Consider the following 20,125-nt stretch of genomic DNA (forward strand, 5'->3'; position numbering starts at 1 on the left):
CCTAACACCTTTCCGCCAGGCAGTAGGTGCTGGATAAATATTTATGGCATTTCTGGCAAAGATTTAAGGCATTCTCGAAGGCAAACGATGGGGGCTAAGGAGGAGCCAATACTTTTCGGCTCTGCAGAGTAGAAGTAACAAGTCTCGAAGTGTGGCCCTGGGAAGTAAGGGACACCTCAGGAGATGTGTGCCTGCAAGCACCTCACTGTTGGGTCTCCTCACCTGTGAAAGGTCAGCTTTCTGCTCAGTGTCAGCACTGTGGTTCTACACCGATGGACAGAAAGACTGGCATGAAATGGGGGTGCGGGGGAGGGTCACGCTGTACCAGCGTAGGGACAAGGGGAAGGGTGGCGTCCCGCGACGACTGAGGGAACGGGCGGGTGGGGAGGGGACATGGAGGGGGCACCGTCCATCCGGCTGGACTGGGCAAAACGGGGCACCGGCGGGGGGCCGAAGGGGAGTTGGGGGAGGGCGCCGTCCGAAAGGGGCGGCTAGGGGTGGGGAGGAGCCGAGGAAGTGCGCTGGGGGAGCCAGGGTGCCGGGTGCACTCGGGATGCCGAGGGGCACGGAGGGAAGCGGCCTCACGGGCTGGGCCTGGGCTGTACGGGCTAGTACCGGCGTGGCCGGGGTCTGGGGGCGCGGCAGCCAGAGCCAAGGTGAGCACGGGCGACACTCAGGGGACCTCGGGGAACCCCCGGCGGCCGAAGGAAGCAGGGGGGAGCGGGTGGGTGGGAGAGGTGCCTAAGTGCCCTGGGCGCCCGAGGCGCTCTCAGAGGTAGGTGCCCGAGGGTCCGCCGGGGGCGTGTCCTACGCGGGCCAGTCGGGGGCGGAGGCGAGCGCGAGGCAGGCCTGGCGCGGGGCCGCGAGGTCGGGGTGACCGCGGGGCCGGGCCTGGCGGGGGCGCGCTTGGGGGACGGAGTGGCCGCGGAGAGAGCGGAGGGAGCGGGGTGACCGCGGGAAGGCGGGCGGCGTAAGGGGTGACCTCGGAGGGGCGGGGTAACCGCGGGGGGTGGGGCGCGCACGGGGCGGGCCTGGCGGGGCGCGCTCGGGGGGCGGGGTGACCGCGGGGGCGCGCGCGGGGCCGGGTGACCAGGGTGGGCCGGGTGGGGCGCGGGGCCGCGGCTTCACTTCCGGGAGCGCCGGGCTCGGTGCGCTGCGGGCCGCCGGATCCCAGGGAGAGCGCGCAGGCCAGGCCCAAGCGCACCGCCTGGCGGCCTCTCTGCGGCCATGGGGGCGTCGGCGCGGCTGCTGCGCGCTGCGATCATGGGGGCCCCCGGCTCGGGCAAGGGCACTGTATCGTCGCGCATCATTAAGCACTTCGAGCTGAAGCACCTCTCCAGCGGGGACCTGCTCCGGGACAACATGCTGCGCGGCACAGGTGGGCGCCCGGGTGGGGGCTGGCGATGCCTGGCCGCCGGCTCGGGGTTCGTGGACGGGGAGTGCGGGCGCGGGGGCGCGGGCACGGGGGTGCCGGTCCGCGGATGCGGGCGTAGTATCTCCTTCCCGCCGTCCCGAGGAGCGACCTCTGAGTGTGGGCGACTGCGCCCCGAAACCTCTGGCCTCCGCGGTCACCTCCGAGCGGGTCACTGGGGGAAGGACTGGGTAGCTGGGACACGCTCAAAGTTTCAAAGATGAAAGGAAACAACTGGCTTTGTTTGGAAAGCACACGGTGCCCTGGCCGCAGCCGCCGAAGGTACCTGGAGCTGTGGCCTGTTCTCCACGTGACCCTGAACCTGGAAAGCTGGCGTTACACTTGCTAGGGTCTGCTGTTTTTTTCCTTTTTGTCGTTGTTGTTGAGACCTGTGGGACCTTGGAGTTCCGACTTTCCCTCCCAAAACCTAAAGATCGAGTATTACTTTCCCGGCGTTGAGGTCACAAATGGGCTTTGATTTTTGATACCCCCAGACATTTCTTAAACATGAAAGTTATTCTCGTGCGTGGTCATCTGAAAGTGTCTTCCATGCCAAGTAAATGCTTAGAGCTCAGCACAAAATCCGGTCAACAAACTGTACACTTCACAGGGGGCGAGATTGATAGTATGTAAATTATATCTTAAGAAGGCTGTTTAAAAAAAAAGTCAACAGTGGATCAGTTGTTTGTTGTTTTCAAAAGTGTTGACCTTCTTTTCCCCCAGACAAAACACATTTTGAAACTTTAAGAGAAAAAAAAATCATAGAAGTAATACTGACGTGGGTTGGAAACGGGGCAGAGTGCATATAATGCAAAGTGAAACCCTCCTTTATCCTCTGCTTTCTCAGAGGGGAACAAGGTTTTCTCCTAAAATGTTGATTTATATACAACCACATATAGCTATCTTGTTTATTTTATGCAGTATGTAATCAGAGATGGATAGATAGTCCCGGGGTGGTGCAAATGGCTGAGCACTCAACTATCAACTGGAAGGCTAACAGTTTGAACCCACCCAGAGGTACCTTGGAAGAAAGTCCTGGCAATCTGCTTCCACAAGGTCACAGCCATGGAGACTTTGTTCTGTTCTGCACACGTGGGGTTGCCGTGAGGCAGCATCGATTGGACTGCAGCCGGTGTGGTTTTGGTTTTGGTTTTATATGTACATTCTGCACCAGCCTGTTTTCACTTTATGTTGAGATCCTGTTCAACTGGAAGGCACAGGAGTTTACTGCATCCTATTTAACGTATACGGATCTAGTTGCAGGATCTACTACGATTAACTTAACCAGTCCCCTATTGATGGACATGTAGGTTGTTCCTAGGTGTTTTTGTTTTTCTGCTTCAAAAATATTGACTTTTAAGTAAAAAAAAAACCAAAAAACAAAAAAACCCAGTCCGGTGTTCTTAGCTTGTCTCTTGGAGTTCTTTGGTTCAGCACCTACCGTCTTTGGTGCGTTGCTACTTGTATTGCTTTCTCTTCCAGCATCGGTCTTTAATAAGTGTTTTGTACAGTTAAACTTCAAAAGGTTGACTTGTTTGGCTCGCTTGCTTATTCTTGATGCAACAAGTCGAAGTGGTGAGGCAAGAGCCACCGGTCGTGGGTGCTGCAGTGGGCTGGGGGACGGTTACCCAAAGCCCGAGGGGGTCAAGCATGCTTTGGGATTCTTTGAGAAATAACTGAGGAGCTGGGCTTACCTATGTGGAGAGGAACACCTTCTGTGAAGAGCCAAGGATCCACTCATTTGTTAACACACAAAACATTTAAACAAAAATACATTTAAAAACCAATTAAATACTTTTTTTTTTTTTTAATTAAGAAACAGTGCTTTTTTTTTTTTTTTTTGCTTCTTAGCACATGATATGCATATTGTCCTCTGCTGTCTGCTCCCAAACAAGAAAAGAGGCCAAAGAGGAGGGAGGTGGGGAATGCCGGGTGAGATGGTTAGCTTGCTTGGGGCCCTGCCCTTTCTGGATTCTTTCCCACAGTGCTCTAACAAGGAAAACAGCAAGCCCTGCTTGGGGAGGTGTCCTGGGGTTATTAGGAATGTTCTCTATCTCAGGACTAAGAATCTGCTCTCAACAAACATTTGTAAGTGGACTGGATTTTTTCCACAAGACCAGAGCCAAAAGAGAGGAATCATCTTTTATTTTAAAAATACTACTTAATGTTTTCTGATAGTAAAAGTAAAGCATAGTTATTATAAAACCAAAAAACCAAACCCACTGCCGTCGAGTCGATTCTGACTCATAGCGACCCCATAGGACAGAGTAGAACTGCCCCATAGAGTTTCAAGGAGCGCCTGGCGGATTCGAACTGGCAACCTCTTGGTTATTATAGAGGAAGAAAAATATGTCATGAGACTATTAAAGAAGAAAATAGGAGCCTCCAGAATTCTACCCCCCCGCCCACCCCAGCGAATTATGATGAATCCTTTGATGCTTTTTTCTTAACATTCTGTTTTTCTTTCTCTTTTCTCTTTATCGCATTTGTGTTTGCCAAACTGCCGCATTCCCAACGACTGCTTAGATACCTTTTTTTCTTCAGGTCACGTTCAAACATCTAAGCAGTCTTAAAAACAATACATAATTTCATGAAGGTTGTACAGTTATTTAGGCATTTTTCTCTTGGACATTTATATTAACCATTCTTTGCTGTAATAAATGCTGTTATAACTGTCCTTGTACGTGAACACTTGGCAGCATCTTGGCGTATTTCCTTCCAGTAAATTCCCTTGTGCGGAGTTTCCACGTATATGGTACCATCAGATGGCGTGCGGAAAAATTCTGCCAGTTTGCTGTCCAAACAAGGCTCTACTTTATACCCCAAACTGTGCTTTACAACTAAGGCTTAAAACCATTCTAGCAGAAATGATAAGAATATCGGAAACCCACCACCATTAGCCAACCTGGAGTAACAGTGACCACCCTGGGACCCCGGGAGTCAGGACACTTGTGCTCTGACCCTGACACACTGGGTCCAGGCCTCTCATTTAAAGGGGAGGAAACTGAGTTCAGGAGAGGTTGTAAGAACTTGTTTGATAAAAACAGCAGTTACTGGAGGACTAGGGGAAACCCAGGTCACCTTGTGTGCCAGTTAAGTACCCTTTCCACTACGCAGTATCCCCAACTCGAGTTCATGAGATACTTCTGGGAGACAAAAAAATTTTTGGAAAAAAAAAAAATTTTTTTTTTTTTTAAATTTATTTCAGGACCGGGCAGTGTTTCGTTCTGTTGTATGAAGGGTCACAGTGAGTTGGAACTGACTTGATGGCATCTAACAACAATAACATTTATTTCAAAGTGTATTAAAAAAAAAAAAAAATCACACCAAGCCTGTAATTTCATGGCTAAAAACCCAAAAAACCAAACCCAGTGCCATCGAGTCGATTTCGACTCATAGAGACCCTATAGGACAGGGTAGAACTGCCCCAAAGAATTTCTAAGGAGCATTCGAACTGCTGACCCTTTGGTTAGCAGCCGTAGCCCTTAACCACTACACCACCAGGGTTTCCAGTTTCATGGATAGAGCTGACTAATTAAACAGCAACAACAAAAAGCTGAGTTGCTTTAAGGAAAAGTATGTAGTAGTAATAATTTGACAATGGCAGAAACTGAGGTTGGCAGTGATTGCTCAGAAATTGAAAACTGTCATTTAAGGTGTTTATTTTTCTTCTTCACACGCATGACATACCTGTTGTCCCTTTTTGCCTGTTCTAAGCATAGTGCGTTTCATAGACGGGACCCTGGACTAGGTGGCTGATCTTTTTGAATCTCATTTGTTCTCATCTTGAAATTAAACCCAAAAAACACTTTACCATCAAGTCAATTCCAACTCATAGCGACCATATAGGACAGAGTAGAAGCGCCCCATAGGGTTTCCAAGGCTGTAATCTTTCCAGAAGCAGACTGCCACATCTTTCTGCCGTGGAGCAGCTGGTGGGTTCAAGCTGCTGACCTGTTGGTTAGAAGCCGAGCACTTAACTGCTGCACCACCAGGTCTCCTTTCAGTGTGCAGCGTAGTCGTGCCTAGTTACAATAATGTAGATGGTTGCTCTTGGTGGCTGTTGAGTCGATTCCGACTCCTGGCGACCCCACGTGTGGAGAGTGGAACTGCTCCAGGCGGTTCAAGGCTGTGACCTTTTGGAAGCAGATCTCCAGGTCTGTCGTCCCAGACACAACCAGGTGGGTTGGAACTGCCGACCTTTTCTAGTAACGGAGTGCTCAAGCTGTTTTTTTAATGGTAAAAAGTTAATTTGTAATTGGCAATATATTTACATGGCTTGAAATGACAAAAATTATAAAAAATATTTAGTGAAAAGATCCTTTCCAGAGATATTTTATGAACATACAATCAAATGTTCACCTGTTCTTTCCTCTGGTTTTATTTATTTTACACAGATGATAGCAGACTGTACTTCCTGTTCCACCCCTGTGGAAACAATATTGCTTTCCATAAGGAGCGCCCCTTTTTTTTTTTCCTAGCAGTTTCACTGAGGTGTAAATTACAAACCTTAGAGTTCACCTATTAAAGTGTACAATTCAGTAGGTTTTAGTATATTCACAGTTGTGCAGCTATCATCACAGCAGTTTTAGAACATGTCACCGCCCCCCAAAGAGAGACCTCCTACCCATTAGCAGCCACACCCATTGCTAACCCACCCTGGCCCCAGCCCCCTGGCAAGCACTAATCTCCCGTCCGTCTGTCCTGTACATTTCACATAAATAACATCTTCTAATACGTGGCCTTTTATGTCTGTCTGGTTTCTCTCTGAATGGTGTTTCCAAGGTTCATGTTGTCGCATGGATCAGCACTTGATGTCTTTTTACTGCCAGTTGGGGCTAGACCATGTTCTATGTATCCATTCGTCGGCTGATGGACATTTGGGCTGTGTCCCCTTTTCCATGTCTTTTTTATGGCTGCACAGTATTTTATGGGTGCACCATAGTTTGTTTACATAGTTTAAAGAGCAGTTTTTAAAAGGTGAAGTAGCCTTTTGCTGGACTGGTAATTTTTAACAAAGTAAGTTAGGCCTTTTTAAAATTCCACAGCTAGCAACCAGGAGGATCCAGGCAATCTATCAGTTCATTTACCCTCCCACCTACCCATCCACCCACCCATCTACCCATCCATCCATCCACCCATCCACACACCCACCTACCCATCCACCCACCCATCCACCCACCCACCTATCCACGTACCCACCCATCCATCCATGCGCCCCCACCCATCCATCCATGCGCCCCCACCCATCCATCCATACACCCCCACCCATCCACCCACCCATCCATCCATGCACCCAACCCATCCACCCACCCATCCATCCATGCACCCACCCACTCACCCACCCTGTGGATTCATCAAGCACCTACCCTATGCTAGGGAGATAGAGAGACAAATATATTTCCCAGGAGGTGCTGGTATCAGGGTGTAGTGTGGGGGACAGGTAGGCAGATGACCAGGTCAGCTGGTGGCTTTAGCAGTGTAGTAAGTGCTCCAGTAGAGACAAGTCTGTGACGTTATAGAGGTCGAGAGGAGGAACAGTTCACTGCCTAGGCTGAGGGAAACCTCACGATGAAGGGCTCTTTAAGAAGTACCTTGAAAGATGAGTGAGAGCCAGTCAGGCAGAACAGGGGAGAAAGGAGCCTGTGCAAAGGCTAGGAGGACCCAGAGTGCGTGGAGCTCCTTGCTGGGCGTGTGTTGCAGGGTAGGGTGCCAATGGGAGAGGTGAGGGTAGAGGTACAGTGGGGCCTGAGGTGGATGGGTCCTTCTGTAGTTATGGAGTTGGAATTTCATCCTGAGGGTGTGAGGAGAGTGAACGGGAGGGCAAGGAGCAGGCCTGGGTGGTGCTTCACTGAAGAGGAAAGAGAGTGGATGATGGGTGAGGGAGGTTTTTGTTTTCACTGTAATGCTTGTGAAATATCTCTGCATGAAAGTATTATAATGTCTGTGTGTGTTTAGGAAAATAATAAGAATGCATGCCCGTTTCCCTACCACCAGACAGGAAACCAGTACTTTAGGGGGGCCCCCTGTGTACCCCTCCCACTCTTGTCTCCTTCCTGTCTCAGAAGTCACCACAATGTTGACTGGAGTCTTTATCATCTGAGGAAGGTTTTTTAAAAGCCCTCAATCGGGTGGAAAGCTGTCAGTTAACTCATCCCCTGTCAGTATCCTCATTTTATTTTGACATTTTAAAAATCAAGTTTTAGGTAGTTGGTTATATAATGGTGGTAAGGGCAATTTTGGCAGGAACTAGGTGCATGTAAAGGAGACCTGTTATTTACATATTGGTTTGGCCTCTCCTTTGTACTTCACAGCTGTGCAGACAATGAGATATTTCCAGCTAACTGGGATATGGGCTGTGTTGGGTTAGGTAACATGAGAATCACCAGACTTAAAAGGGAGGAGACAGAATTAAAAGTGGCTTCTTACATAATGCAGACGGTCATTTCTCAGACTCGTGTCTCCATCTTTTAGGACTAATAAGAGCTGGATTTGAATTTCCCTATTTTTTTGTAGCATTCCTTTCCTCTTTTTATTAGTGTATAACTTTGTAGAAAGTTAACTCATTACAAATAATTTACTTTGAAAGCAGCTTTTTGTATTTTGTAGGTTTGGAAGCTCCCAAATGTTAATTTTTGAATCAAGAAAATAAGCTTTTTTATAAGAAGTCTGTTTAGAAATAATATGAAATGACTGGCAATTGAGCCAAAAAAATATTTACCAAACTCTAAATAACATGCTGGACTGGAAGTCCTTGCATATAATTTGGGGAGAGGGGAAAGTAAAAAGTAGAAATGTAAGTCACAAACTGCTGATAGAAAATTTGGAAAATACAGAAAAGTGCAAAGATATAAAAATCATAATTGTCACACAGAGACGAATACTGTTAACACATTGATCTATAGTTTTGTTATTTTTTTTGTCTATACATTTACATGTTTCTATATAATTGAGATCATTTTTGTTTATTTTGTAACCTCTGTTTTAATCGGAGCCCTGGCAGCGCAGTGGTTAAGAGCTACAGCTACTAACCAAAAGGTCGGCAGTGCAAATCTACCAGCCGCTCCTTGGGAACCCTATGGGGCAGTTCTACCCTATCCTGTAGGGCGGCTGTGGACAGCAACAGGTCTTCTGTTTTTATCACAAAGTTGAGGATGCATGTTTTCTTATGTACACACTACCCAGAGCTCCTCCTCAGGTAGCCGTGCCTAGGGGCCTGGAATTGGAGAAAACATGCCCGCTTGCTGATTGGCTTTTCCCCCTCTCTGCCATAGAAATTGGTGTGTTAGCCAAGACTTTCATTGACCAGGGGAAGCTCATCCCAGACGACGTCATGACGCGGCTGGTCCTTCATGAGCTGAAGCATCTCACCCAGTATAGCTGGCTGCTGGATGGTAAGTGGAGGTGTCCCGAGCATTTTGTTGTTGTTGTTGTTGGTTGCCATCGAGTCAATTCCAACTCATAGCGACCCTCTATGACAGAGTAGAACAGCCTCACAGGGCTTCCTAGTCAGTGATCTTTATGGGAGCAGATCACCAGGTCTTTTCCTGTGGAGCTGCTGGGTGGGTTCCCACTGCCAGCCTTTTGATTAGCAACTGAGAGCTTAACTGTCACGCCACCAGGGCTCCTTTTTAGTTGCCCAAGATGCTGAGTGCCGCTGGCTGGAGAATGAGCATTGATGGGCTGGAGACGGTCAGCAGGGGGCGGTCAGGAGCCACCTGAGGCCTTGGGCAAGTCTTCCCTGGGCTTTGCCTGTTCTTTATCCCAGTGGAAAGAGGGAGGTGAATTGCAGGATTCCTAACCTCCCTTCGGATGTGACTTTATTTCCGCCTCCCTGTCCTCTGAGAACATTTTATGACGTGGAGGGTGACCACGGAAGGAAGAAGGGAGGCCGGAAAGGTAAGGTAAGGCTGTACACTTTCCCAACCAGCGGTGTGGCCGGAATCCTTGAAGACAGGCGGAGTTTTTAGCTTCTAATTACTGCTCTGTTGATACTGAGGGGGCACAAAAGAGATTTGTTTTTTAAAGCTGGAATAAGTCCTTCAAGAAGGTCTGAGTCACAACATCCTTTTTTGGAAGAGAGTATGCTAATCTAGGCTTGCTGTTTATACATTCTTCTCTCCGAGTCATCTTCGTCCCCCACACATGGTTCACGTGCACACACACCAATGGCTCACACGCACACACATGCCGCATACACGCATTCACAGCTCACACGCACGCACACACACGCACGCATACACGCATTCACAGCTCACACGCATGCCGGCACTCACTGTTGCTGTGTTCACCAAGCCCTGCAGGCCTGTTGTTGGGTTTACCCTCCAGGGGGAAGGCACTGCAATTTTCTAATGTGCACAAAGGCTCCGTGTGGACTAGACCTGAATCAGGCTGGGGAAGGGAAGGGCAAATGGAGGGAGAGATTGGGCAGAGCACGGCCTTGGTTTATTTGTTGGAGCTAGTGTCCTGGGGACACAGTGGTTAAGAGCTTGGCTGTGAACCAAAAGGTCAGCAGTTCAAATCCACCAGCCGCTCCTTGGAAACCCTATGGGGCAGTTCTACTCTGTCCAATAGGGTTGCTCTGAGTTGGAATTGACTCAATGGCAGTGGGATGGTTTTAATGTCAGGGATGAGGTGAGAAGCCCAGGGAGAGCTGTCTGGAAGCTTCTTGTGTCAGCTGGGCAGAGGAAGAGGAGAAGCAGCAGGGGGTTGAGAAGGAGAGAGGTGAACTGGGAGAGAAAGTATTTCCTAAATCCCTCTATTCCTGTAAGAAAGGGAGTCAACAGACAGTGCCTGAGTGAGCTCACACGGACGATCTGAGGACGGGAGCTGGGTTTGGTTGTGAAGGGCGCCTTAGTGACTGCAGAGGTCAGCTGTTGCCTGTGTGCTGTGTAAGCCATGCCGTCCTCAGTACTGTGTGCGATAGGGGCTCTGTCTTATGTCCCTATTGATAGGTTAGGGATGGAAGGGTAGGTCACAGAGCCTTTAAGTGACAGAGCAAAACCTGGAAGGATGATCCCTTCAAAGGCCTGGGGCTGGCAGCTTGGGGGCAGGGTTAGGGAGCTGGGAAGATGGAGAGACGGAAATCACCCAAAGCGGGGAGCAGCCCTCGCTGTAAGTTGGAGCTCTCAGAACGGTGGCCTTTCAGATGTGTTTCTGTCGCAGGGCAAAAGCTTTAAAGCTGTCTGGAGGGGCTGGAGTAAACTAGTCACTTCTCGCTCAGAGAACCAAGGGCTTGGCCTACGCCACCCTGACATTTGAGCCAGTTCTTCAGTGGGTGAATTGTGGGAAGGATTCCCACCCCCGAAAATTCTTTCTCCCCGGGGCTCAGTCCAGTTTCTTCCCAGGGACAGGCATGTTGGTCTGAATGGTGTGTGAAAGATATAAAAGGAAGCGGTTGTAGGTGGAGGAAAGAGGGCAGAAATGACATAGGTGAGAGTAAGATGTAGGGTGAGCCAAACCAACGTTGTCGGTGGCCGTAGTGACAGATGGCTGGGCCTCCTCCTGCCCCAGAGCAAGGCAGGTGGACCAAGGGTGTGCCTGGGAACGGCACCTCAGGGGCACCTCCCAGCAGCAGCTTCCAAGAGTTGCTCTCAGTAGCTGATCTAGGTAGCCATGGCCAGCCTGCCTGGTGTGTCTTTCCTTTTGTTCAGGTTGTTGTTGATGTGGTTGTTAACTGCCCTCAAGTTGGCTCCTGACTCATGGCGACCTTACGCACAATGGATAGAATGAAGCCAAACACTGCTCGGTCCAGCACCAGCCTCACAATCGTAGCTGTTTGAGCCCATTGTTGTAGCCACGGTGTCAGTTCACCTCATTGAGGGTCTGATCCTCTACTTTACCAAGCGTGATATCTTCTCCAGGGACTGATCCCTCCCGATAACATGTCCACCCTTGCTTCCAAGCAGCATCCTGGCTGTATTTCTTACAAGCAGACTGGTTCATTCTTTTGGCAGTCTGTGGTGTATTCAGTGTTCTTTGCCAACACCATAATTCAAAGGCATCAGTTCTGTTTCGGTCTTCCTTATTCGTTGTCCAGGTTTCACGTGCATATGAGGTGACTAAAAACACCAAGGCTAAGGTCAGGCGCACTTTAGTCCTCCAAGTGACATCTTTGCTTTTCAACACTTTAAAGCGGTCTTTTGCAACAGATTTGCCCAATGCCATGTGTTGTTTGATTTCTTGACAGCTCCTTCCATGGACGTTGATTGTGGATCCAAGTAAAATGAAGAGTGCCCGACACTAATTCTTTTCTCTTTTCTAAATTGTAAAAGGTTTTCCAAGGACAGTCCCGCAGGCTGAAGCCCTGGATAAAGTTTATCAGATAGACACGGTGATTAACCTGAACGTGCCCTTTGAGGTCATTAAGCAACGCCTCACTGCTCGCTGGATTCACCCAGCCAGTGGTCGAGTCTACAACATCGACTTCAACCCTCCCAAGAGTGTGGTGAGTAGCTGCAGTGGGGCTCACGTGGCTTTCCACACAGCAGACTGTCCCCCCGTCCTCTCGTCCCCACAGACCTGCAGGCACAGGTTTTGTGAACTGGGAAGTCCTGCACCTGACCAGAACTCCTGAGGGTATATTCTCAGGGTACCAGGTGTAGTCAGCTGGCCTAGTCCAGCCTGTTGGTAAAGACGTGCCCAAGAGCAAGCATTAACTGGCTCCCACTGTGCTGATGCTGACACGTGGCGACCCCATAAATGTCAGAGTAGAACTGTGCTCCATGATGCTGACACGTGGCGACCCCGTGTCAGAGTAGAACTGTGCTCCATGATGCTGACATGTGGCGACCCCGTGTCAGAGTAGAACTGTGCTCCATGACGCTGACACGTGGCGACCCCGTAAGTGTCAGAGTGGAACTGTGCTCCATGACGCTGACACGTGGCGACCCCGTAAGTGTCAGAGTAGAACTGTGCTCCATGATGCTGACACGTGGCGACCCCGTGTCAGAGTAGAACTGTGCTCCATGACGCTGACACGTGGCGACCCCGTAAGTGTCAGAGTGGAACTGTGCTCCATGACGCTGACACGTGGCGACCCCGTAAGTGTCAGAGGAGAACTGTGCTCCATAGGGTTTTCAGTGGCTGGTTTTTCAGATGTAGGTCGCCAGGCCTTTCTTCTGGTGCACGTCTGGTTGGACTTGACCCTCCCAGCCTTTCAATTAGCAGCTGAGCGCACGAACCCCTCACACCATCCAGGAACTCCATCCAGCAAGCAAGGGGCAGAGGGGAGGGGTTGCTATTCATTCAGAAGCCTTTATTTCTTCCAGGGACACCTTCATTTATTTAGGGCTCGCAGTTGCGATGCCTAGTCAAGAGCTGAATCTTTTTGTATATACGTGAAATGATTTGGAGGCAGCTTACAAAACCTTTTACTCCAAGGGGACCATGACTGCCACTGTGGAAATGACCCTGGGGTCTCCAGGCGCAGTGTCACAATCATGTGTTTGGGTTTGAGTCTGTTATTTAGAACTCAGCACATTTTTGTGCATGGTGCTTGCATAGAGAAGACGTCTGTTTAAAAATCATTTTAAAATCACATCTGAAGTACCCTTCAGAATACCAGGCTGGCTTTGCTGTGGGGAATCAGACCTTCTAACTCCCGTTTAGGGCATTGACGACCTGACCGGGGAACCCCTCGTCCAGCGCGAGGACGACAGGCCGGAGACGGTCATCAAGAGGCTGAAGGCGTACGAAGCGCAGACGGAGCCGGTCCTGGATTATTACCAGTGAGTGCTCTGCTTTCCAGAACATGGGAGGGTCCTGAGCCTGTTCTTGATTATCCATGCTTCACAGCAAAATGCTAAAATAACAGACGACGCAATTCAGGTTGGCTTCCACAGCAGTGAGAGTTTGCTAGCTCGTGTAACAGAAGCAAGCCTGGAAGGAGGTAGGCTGGGCTTCAGTCAGCCCTCGGGTTGCTCACAGCTGTGCGGCCCCGAGGGTTGCCGTTCTCCCGGCTTTGCCTTCTGGGCTCAGGCGGGCTCCTTGCGGTGGCAGGGTGTTGCCAGGAACGGCCAGCACTTTCTCTTTGGTGAAGGGGGGCGATGGGGCACCTTGCCCCCACGAACACAAGCCTGAGCATCACTCAGCACGCCTTGTGCCATTTGAAGACCAGAGTTGCCGTCAAGCCCGTTCTGGCTCACGGAGACCCCGTGCTTCTCAGTATAGAACTGTGCCTCCAATAGTGTGTTCAGTGGCTAATTTTTCAGAGGTAGGTCACCAGGCCTTTCTTCTGAGGTGCCTCTGAGTGGACTCGAACCACTAACCTTTTGGTTAGCAGCTGAGCGTGTTAACCGTTTGTACCCCCTAGGGACTGTCATTGTTTAAGCTGAGTTACTGCCCTCTCTGAACTCCTCCCTGGGGTGCGAGGGGTCACAGTGATTGGGCTACACCTGCAGCGGGGGCGGGGCGGTCTCAGCCGTCTCTGCTGTGCGGTGGAGAGAGGGTGGGGAGGAGTGGGAGGCAAGCCCGGTAACTCCCACTCCCAGAGGGTACAGTTAACTCGCTCAGGGCTTGCCGTGAGTTGGAAGTGACACCAACTGTTTGTTTTTTGTATATATGCCAGTAGAGGACGCTATAGCATGGAAGTGTCTCCAATGGCAATTATCCTCCCATCACTTAATGGACTCAGTAATAGCCTCTAGACGCTTATATCCTAATACGGTTTTGCCTGCTCTTGAGAGAATTCATGTCACACAGATACGAGAATCTACTCGATGAGTATCTGACTCAGCTAATTAACAAGCCAGTGTTTACTCAGCCCCACCACTCCTTACACAGGTCGCTTGCATCTCCTTTTCATTCATCCATTCTCTTTTTGAAAAATATGTCAGGCACGTGTCCTGGTTAGAGCACAGACTCTGGAGCCAGACTGGTCAAGTTCAAACCGCACTTTACTAACTTGGCCTTATCCCCCTGCTTGGAGACCTGGGAGCGCAGCTGCTAACCAAAAGGACACAGTTCGAATCCACTAGCCGCTCCTTGGTAAACCCTACGTGGCAGTTCTACACTGTCCTTTAGGGTTGCTATGAGTTGGAATCGACTCGACAGCGAGTTGTTTTTTTTTGGGTAACCTTTTGCTTAACCTCTGCCTATTTTCTTGTCTGTAAAATGGGGTGACAACATGTAGGGTTGAAAGATTAAATGAGTTACCACGCGTAGCTCTTATCGCTGTGCCCGACACCCAGCAAGCACTCCATGATTACCGGCTCTTACTGCCATTCCTGTGATAGGGTCAGTACGAAGTCGGATCTGAAGGGATACTCTCCACACTGCTGTTATTTCTTGGGGCAGAAATGAGAAGAGTTGGCAATGCACTCTCTACAGTAACTGTTACGTTAATTTTGTGATCTGTGTACTGATCCTGGCTCTGCTGGCTCCCAGCTGTGTGGGCTAGGCAAGGTATCTACCCTCTGTGCCACAAATTCCTTATCCGGAATACCCGAGCAATGGTAGTGCCTACCTTACAGAGCAGTTAAGGGAATTCTGGGAGATGAGCCCTGTAAAGACATCAGTCCTGGCGCTGGTCAATCACTCTGTTAACTGCTGCAGTTTATGCTGTCAGATGCTGGGCCCTTGGTCCACACTTAATTAGATCCAGTCCCTGCCAGGTCCTGCTGTATGTGGGTGTTGCAGGGAGCTGGGTAAACATCTACCACAGTGTGATACATGCTTATATTAATAGGAAACCTAATTCCTACTTGCTTAACCAAAAGGGGAATTCATGGGTCATGTCACATCAAAGTCCAAAGGTATGGCAGGGTCCTGGTGTCCACCTAGCCTCATCAGGCCTCAGTCGCTCTCAGGTGGGTGCTCTCTGTGTGGCAGCCCCCCACCACCCTCCAGCTTACATTCCTACCGGTTCAGCTTCCCCAGCAGGAAAGGGAGCCTCTTCTGCTAGGTAGTTCCAGCAAAAGTCCTGGGGTTGGCACTGATCAGTTCTTATCATGTCTCTCCTTGGAGCTGGGCGGTGGGGGCTGAGGTTGGTGGAGAGCCTCTTCCCCAAAAGTCAGCAGAAGGGAGAGGCACTCAGACTGGACAGATGAAAACAACACTGCAGGGCTGTCATAGAGGTAATCACGGATCAGCGAAAGCCGTCACACCAGTTAAATCAGTTGCCTTGAGGCTCCAATTAGGCCACCCAATGTGTGTCAGAGTAGAACTGCACTCCACAGGGTTTTTAATACCGATTTTTCAGAAGTAGATCTCCAGGCCTTTCTAACAAGGCGCCTCTGGGTGGACTTGCTCGCACCTCCAACCTTCAGGTTAGCTGCTAAGCGCATTGACCATTCCATCGCCCAGGAAGGGGTTAATTCTGTCACAATGTGGGGAGGGAAGTTGGGGAGGGCTGCAGAGATGGAGCCATGACTCAGGTCAATATCTTAAAAGAATTCCTAGTCTTCCTGGGTATGCTGCCTGTTGCCATTATTTCAGACTTCTCCTGCTAGCGTCCACCTGTAAGACGACGACTGGCCCTAACCGGCAACGGAAAGGGGCATTTGCCATCAGCTCAGTGATGGTCTGCGTTGTTTTAAAATACTCACAGTTGTATTGTTTTCAAAACTCTTCTCAGCTGTGGGACACTTGTAGCGTAATTAGGTCTGTGATTAGGAATAGGGTGTTACTACCCTGTGGAGGACCGGTTGTGGAAGCTGTTTGTTTCCTTACACAGAAATGAACCCGGGAGGGAGAGCTTTAGGGCTGCATAGAGCCTGTGCTGTGCCCCCAGTAACTAACCCACCTGCGAGGCTGGCCTGATTTTAAAGTGGCTCTTCCAGAAGCTTACCGCTGTTAAGAAGCTTGTTCTCTTCAAAGTTTTACAAGCTGCCTGTGATTTTCGAAGCAGGAGGGCGTCTGCGTGATTTCTTCCCTTAGTTGTTTCTTACCAAGAAGAAAGTGGGAATATTTGTTCATCTCAACAGCGGTAAATGCTGAGGTATTGAGAAACAGTTTTGTCCCCAGTGAAACCTCTGAAAACCTAGCAAGCATTGCAGGTCCTCTTGTGCAGCCTTTAACCAAAAAACCTGTTGCTGTCGAGTCGACGGTGACTCGTGACGACCCCACGTGTGTCAGAGTGAACTGTGCTTCAGAGGGTTTTCCTCGGCTGACTTTTCAGAAGCAGATCACCAGGCTTTTCTTCCGAGGCACCTCTGGGTGGACCCGAACAGTCTGCACCACCCAGGGAGTCCAAAGTACTGGTTAACTGGTTGCTCTCGATTTTGTCGATTCCAAATCCTGGCGACCCCGTGTGTTATAGACATTCACCCTGTAGGGTTTTCAAGGCTGTGACCTTTCGGAAGCAGATCACCAGGCCTTCTGAAGTGCCTCTGGGAGGACACGCACAGTTTGCGGCACTCAAGGACTCCAGGCAGCCTTTGGGGGTGTGTGTGCGTGTGTGTACGTCTGTGTCTGTGTGCCTGCGTGTACACCGGCACCTGTACCATGTCGGGGAAGGGGAGAAGCAAGAGGAAAGCTGCGATCTCTGGAGGCTGTGTGTGGTTTGCCAGGCAGCTGGCTTCTGATCCTCACCCCTCACCACATTACCCCCAGCAACTGCAGTAAACAGACATTGGCTGCAGGCCTGTTGACGAGCCCGGCAAATCTCCCTGGGGGAAATGGAGAAACCCAGTAGGAAGAAGAATAAAAACAACACACTTTCTTCCTGTTTCCCTTAAAATTCAGAGGGTAGAATAGAGAAAAAAAATTAATCTAGGTGAAAAGCAGGAGTGACAGTCAAGTATTAGAAAGCTCTTTCTGCAAATGTCTAAGTGGCCAAAGGAAACCAAAGGGGGAGTCTAGATTCTGGCAGACCGTGTCTGGAAACCTACCGCTGAGTGAGCTGGGCTGTTACTTTAGGTCTCTAAAACACGGTTTCATCAGTAACGTAAGGAAAGTTGAGCTTTGAAAGAATTCCCTAAGTACTGTATGTAAAGCACTGGGCGGGGGGCCTGACAAACCGTGCGTGCTCCGTAATTAACACACAGAGCGTGCTCAGTAAATGATCCCGGCTATTTTTTAAGTGACCGTTTCTGTAAGTCCGAGGGCACAAACGAGACCAGAATCTAGGCTTTGCGATGGCCAGCCCATGCTTTTCTCTGGATCACAGACCTGCACTTACTGAGCCCCCTAGGTCTACCTTACCACCTTGTACAGAATCACTCCGAGACAGCGCAGCAGGAACACTCAGACCTGTGTTTTCTCCCCGTCTTTAGGAAAAAGGGGGTGTTGGAGACATTCTCTGGAACAGAAACCAACAAGATATGGCCCCACGTATATGCTTTCCTGCAAACAAAAGTTCCACAGATAAACCACACAGCCTCAGTTTCTCCGTGAGGAAAAGTGCTAGGCATCAGTGAGGCGAGCACAAGCTCCTCGTCCTGAGACGCCCGCACCTACGAGTTCTCTGAAAATGATAGTTTCATTTCTGCTGATTTTGTTCTAGATGTACCAAATGAGGTGGATGCTAAGATTTGTCTTCTGCAGTCGTCTAGTGTTTTCCTCAGTTATCTGTTGTGGGTGTGCAATTCTAAAACATCAGTGATGTCTTAAATGTTTTTTTAAATCAAAATGCAAAGAGTGATTCGTAGTAATCTGACTGTTGTTCAGTAAGTGGTTGATAAAGGTTTCCATATTTTTCTGGAAAAGTAAAAAAAAAAAGACTAATTTGGGGAAAGTACCTCATCAGAGGCGTAGGTATGGACTGACACCAAGACAAGACATCTCTAGCACTGTGGGACTCCGTTTTGTGACTCTCTCAAATTCAGAGGAAAACAACTGGATTTACAGGTCAGTTGCAGAATGCAAATTCACCGCTGCCTTTGAACTGAGAAACTTCCAAGCCGGCCATATATTCTCTATTTATCTTGTCGTTAAACATACCTTCCTTTTATTCGGAAACCCTGGTAGCGTAGTGGTTAAGACCTACAGCTGCTAACCAAAAGGCTGGCAGTTCGAATCCACCAGGCGCTCCTTGAAAACCCTATGGGGGCAGTTCTACTCTCTCCAATAGGGTCACTGTGAGTCGGAATTGACTCAACGGCAATGGGTTTGGTTTTTTCAGAATTTCCAATTTGCTATACAAATGTATCAGAGCATTTAGGGCAATATTGCTTTAGGGAGTGGTTTTCTTTTGAGAAATAACTGTGTTCTGAGAGATCTATTTAGAATGTGACATTGTAAGTTCCTGGATAAGCACTAAACTTGAAGGAATTTTCTTCAGTGGAAAGTGTCAAGTCTTTCCCGTTTTCAGATATGACTCAGGTTAAGAAACGTGTGCTTTAGGCTGTACCGGCCAGCTTGTGATGGAAACGTATAATACGCTGTGATGTTAAACATGTACCAAAAAAAAAAAGAATAAAGAAAACCCGTGGTGCCACGTCAAATTAGCATACTTGGTCTTTAGGAAACAGAAATAGGTCAGGCCTGCCTGGGGCAACTCCCGTGACATCGGTACCAATCGTAGGAGTAAACTGGTGGAGCAGTACAACAGTTTTACCTGCCGTTTAAAAAAAAACCAGGAAGGTAGTTTAGTTACCTGAAGAGGGGCTTCTTTATTGCTGATCAAAGAAGTTGATACCTGCTAGCGTTCACTGCCGTCCTATCTTAGGATTCTGAAAGAACTATGCCAGGCGAGTGTGACCTGAGCCGCCATTTTTTAGTCATTATTTTAGATTCCTTAGTGGGGCAACAAGGACACATGATTCTGTACTGTGTCCTGGTAGGAGTGGGGTGACACGAGGTGGAGGAGAAACACCACTGTATCTTCCGTGGCATGTTTAGTCTTACTTTAAAAAAACCCCGCTGCTCTTGTGTCTGACTGACAGTAGGAGAAAGCAGAACTGCCCCATAGGGTTTCTTCCCAGGCTTTAAATCTTCCCGGAAGTAAACTGCCACATTTTTGTCCTGCAAAGCAGCTGGTGGATTGGTCTGAACCGCTCACCGTTCAGTTAGCAGGCGAGCGCTTAACCACTGCACCACCAGGGCTCCTACTCTTACTTTACTTGGTGCCAAATGAAATCAAACAAGTCCCTCCGTGAGCTATTTGAAAATTTGGCCCATTTTACTCCAGTCTCTTAATACACAAATGCCAGCAAGTGGTTCTTATATGTATTTTAGGGGAAAAACTTATTTTTCCTTCTTTTATTTTTCATTCATTGTTGGTCTTTCAAAATGGCCCAAGGCTTTTTCAAAAGGATTATAGTAAATGTTTCATTCTTTACACAACTTTCTATAATGCCTTATTTGATTATGTACTTTCCAAAAATGTTTTGAACTATTAAACTTATGGATTACCACTGGGTTTTAAAATGCCTTATTTGAATACTATGTACTTTCCAAAAATTGTTTTGAACCACTGAACTTACGGATGACCACTGGGTTTTAAAATGCCTTATTTGAATACTATGTACTTTCCAAAAATTGTTTTGAACCACTGAATTTATGGATTACCACTGGGTTTTAAAATGCCTTATTTGAATACTATGTACTTTCCAAAAATTGTTTTGAACCACTGAACTTACAGATTACCACTGGGTTTTACGCCACGTATTCATCTTTATTGTAATAAAATTGCATTTCAGAGCTGGGGACATGGCTTTGTCTTTGGTGCCTCTCAGAGCGGTTCCTGTCCCACCTTCTGTTCTGTTGCCCTGAAGTCTCACTAATTCTATCCCCTGCTAGACTGCTGTAGTCATACTCACCTTCTGGACGCCG

The 20,125-nt window shown here is 48.8% G+C and overlaps 1 protein-coding gene across 2 annotated transcripts; it reads left to right on the forward strand.

Moving 5' to 3' along the window:
* Positions 1-558: 558 nt before the first annotated feature.
* Positions 559-19,999, forward strand: AK3 (adenylate kinase 3). 2 transcript variants are annotated; one of them, XM_049895295.1, is made up of 5 exons: positions 559-656; positions 8,686-8,805; positions 11,686-11,858; positions 13,022-13,140; positions 17,626-19,999. In XM_049895295.1, exons 2-5 carry the CDS (start codon positions 8,745-8,747, stop codon positions 17,744-17,746), a joined length of 474 nt encoding a protein of 157 aa, XP_049751252.1. In that variant the 5' UTR covers positions 559-656; positions 8,686-8,744; the 3' UTR covers positions 17,747-19,999. The 2 variants fall into 2 exon arrangements, with proteins under 2 accessions (XP_049751252.1, XP_049751250.1); XM_049895293.1 differs by lacking the exon at positions 559-656 and adding an exon at positions 1,111-1,378.
* Positions 20,000-20,125: the final 126 nt, after the last annotated feature.

This window comes from Elephas maximus, chromosome 9 (genome assembly GCF_024166365.1).
Source record: "Elephas maximus indicus isolate mEleMax1 chromosome 9, mEleMax1 primary haplotype, whole genome shotgun sequence".
NCBI lineage: Eukaryota > Metazoa > Chordata > Mammalia > Proboscidea > Elephantidae > Elephas > Elephas maximus.

Excerpts from the sequence above, each read along its gene's own strand:
- AK3 (XM_049895293.1), top strand. The coding sequence starts at position 1,228 with ATGGGGGCGTCGGCGCGGCTGCTGCGCGCTGCGATCATGGGGGCCCCC. Across the intron at positions 8,806-11,685 it reads GTATAGCTGGCTGCTGGATG|GTTTTCCAAGGACAGTCCCG; the intron begins GTAAGTGGAGGT and ends AAATTGTAAAAG. Across the intron at positions 13,141-17,625 it reads CCGGTCCTGGATTATTACCA|GAAAAAGGGGGTGTTGGAGA; the intron begins GTGAGTGCTCTG and ends CCCCGTCTTTAG.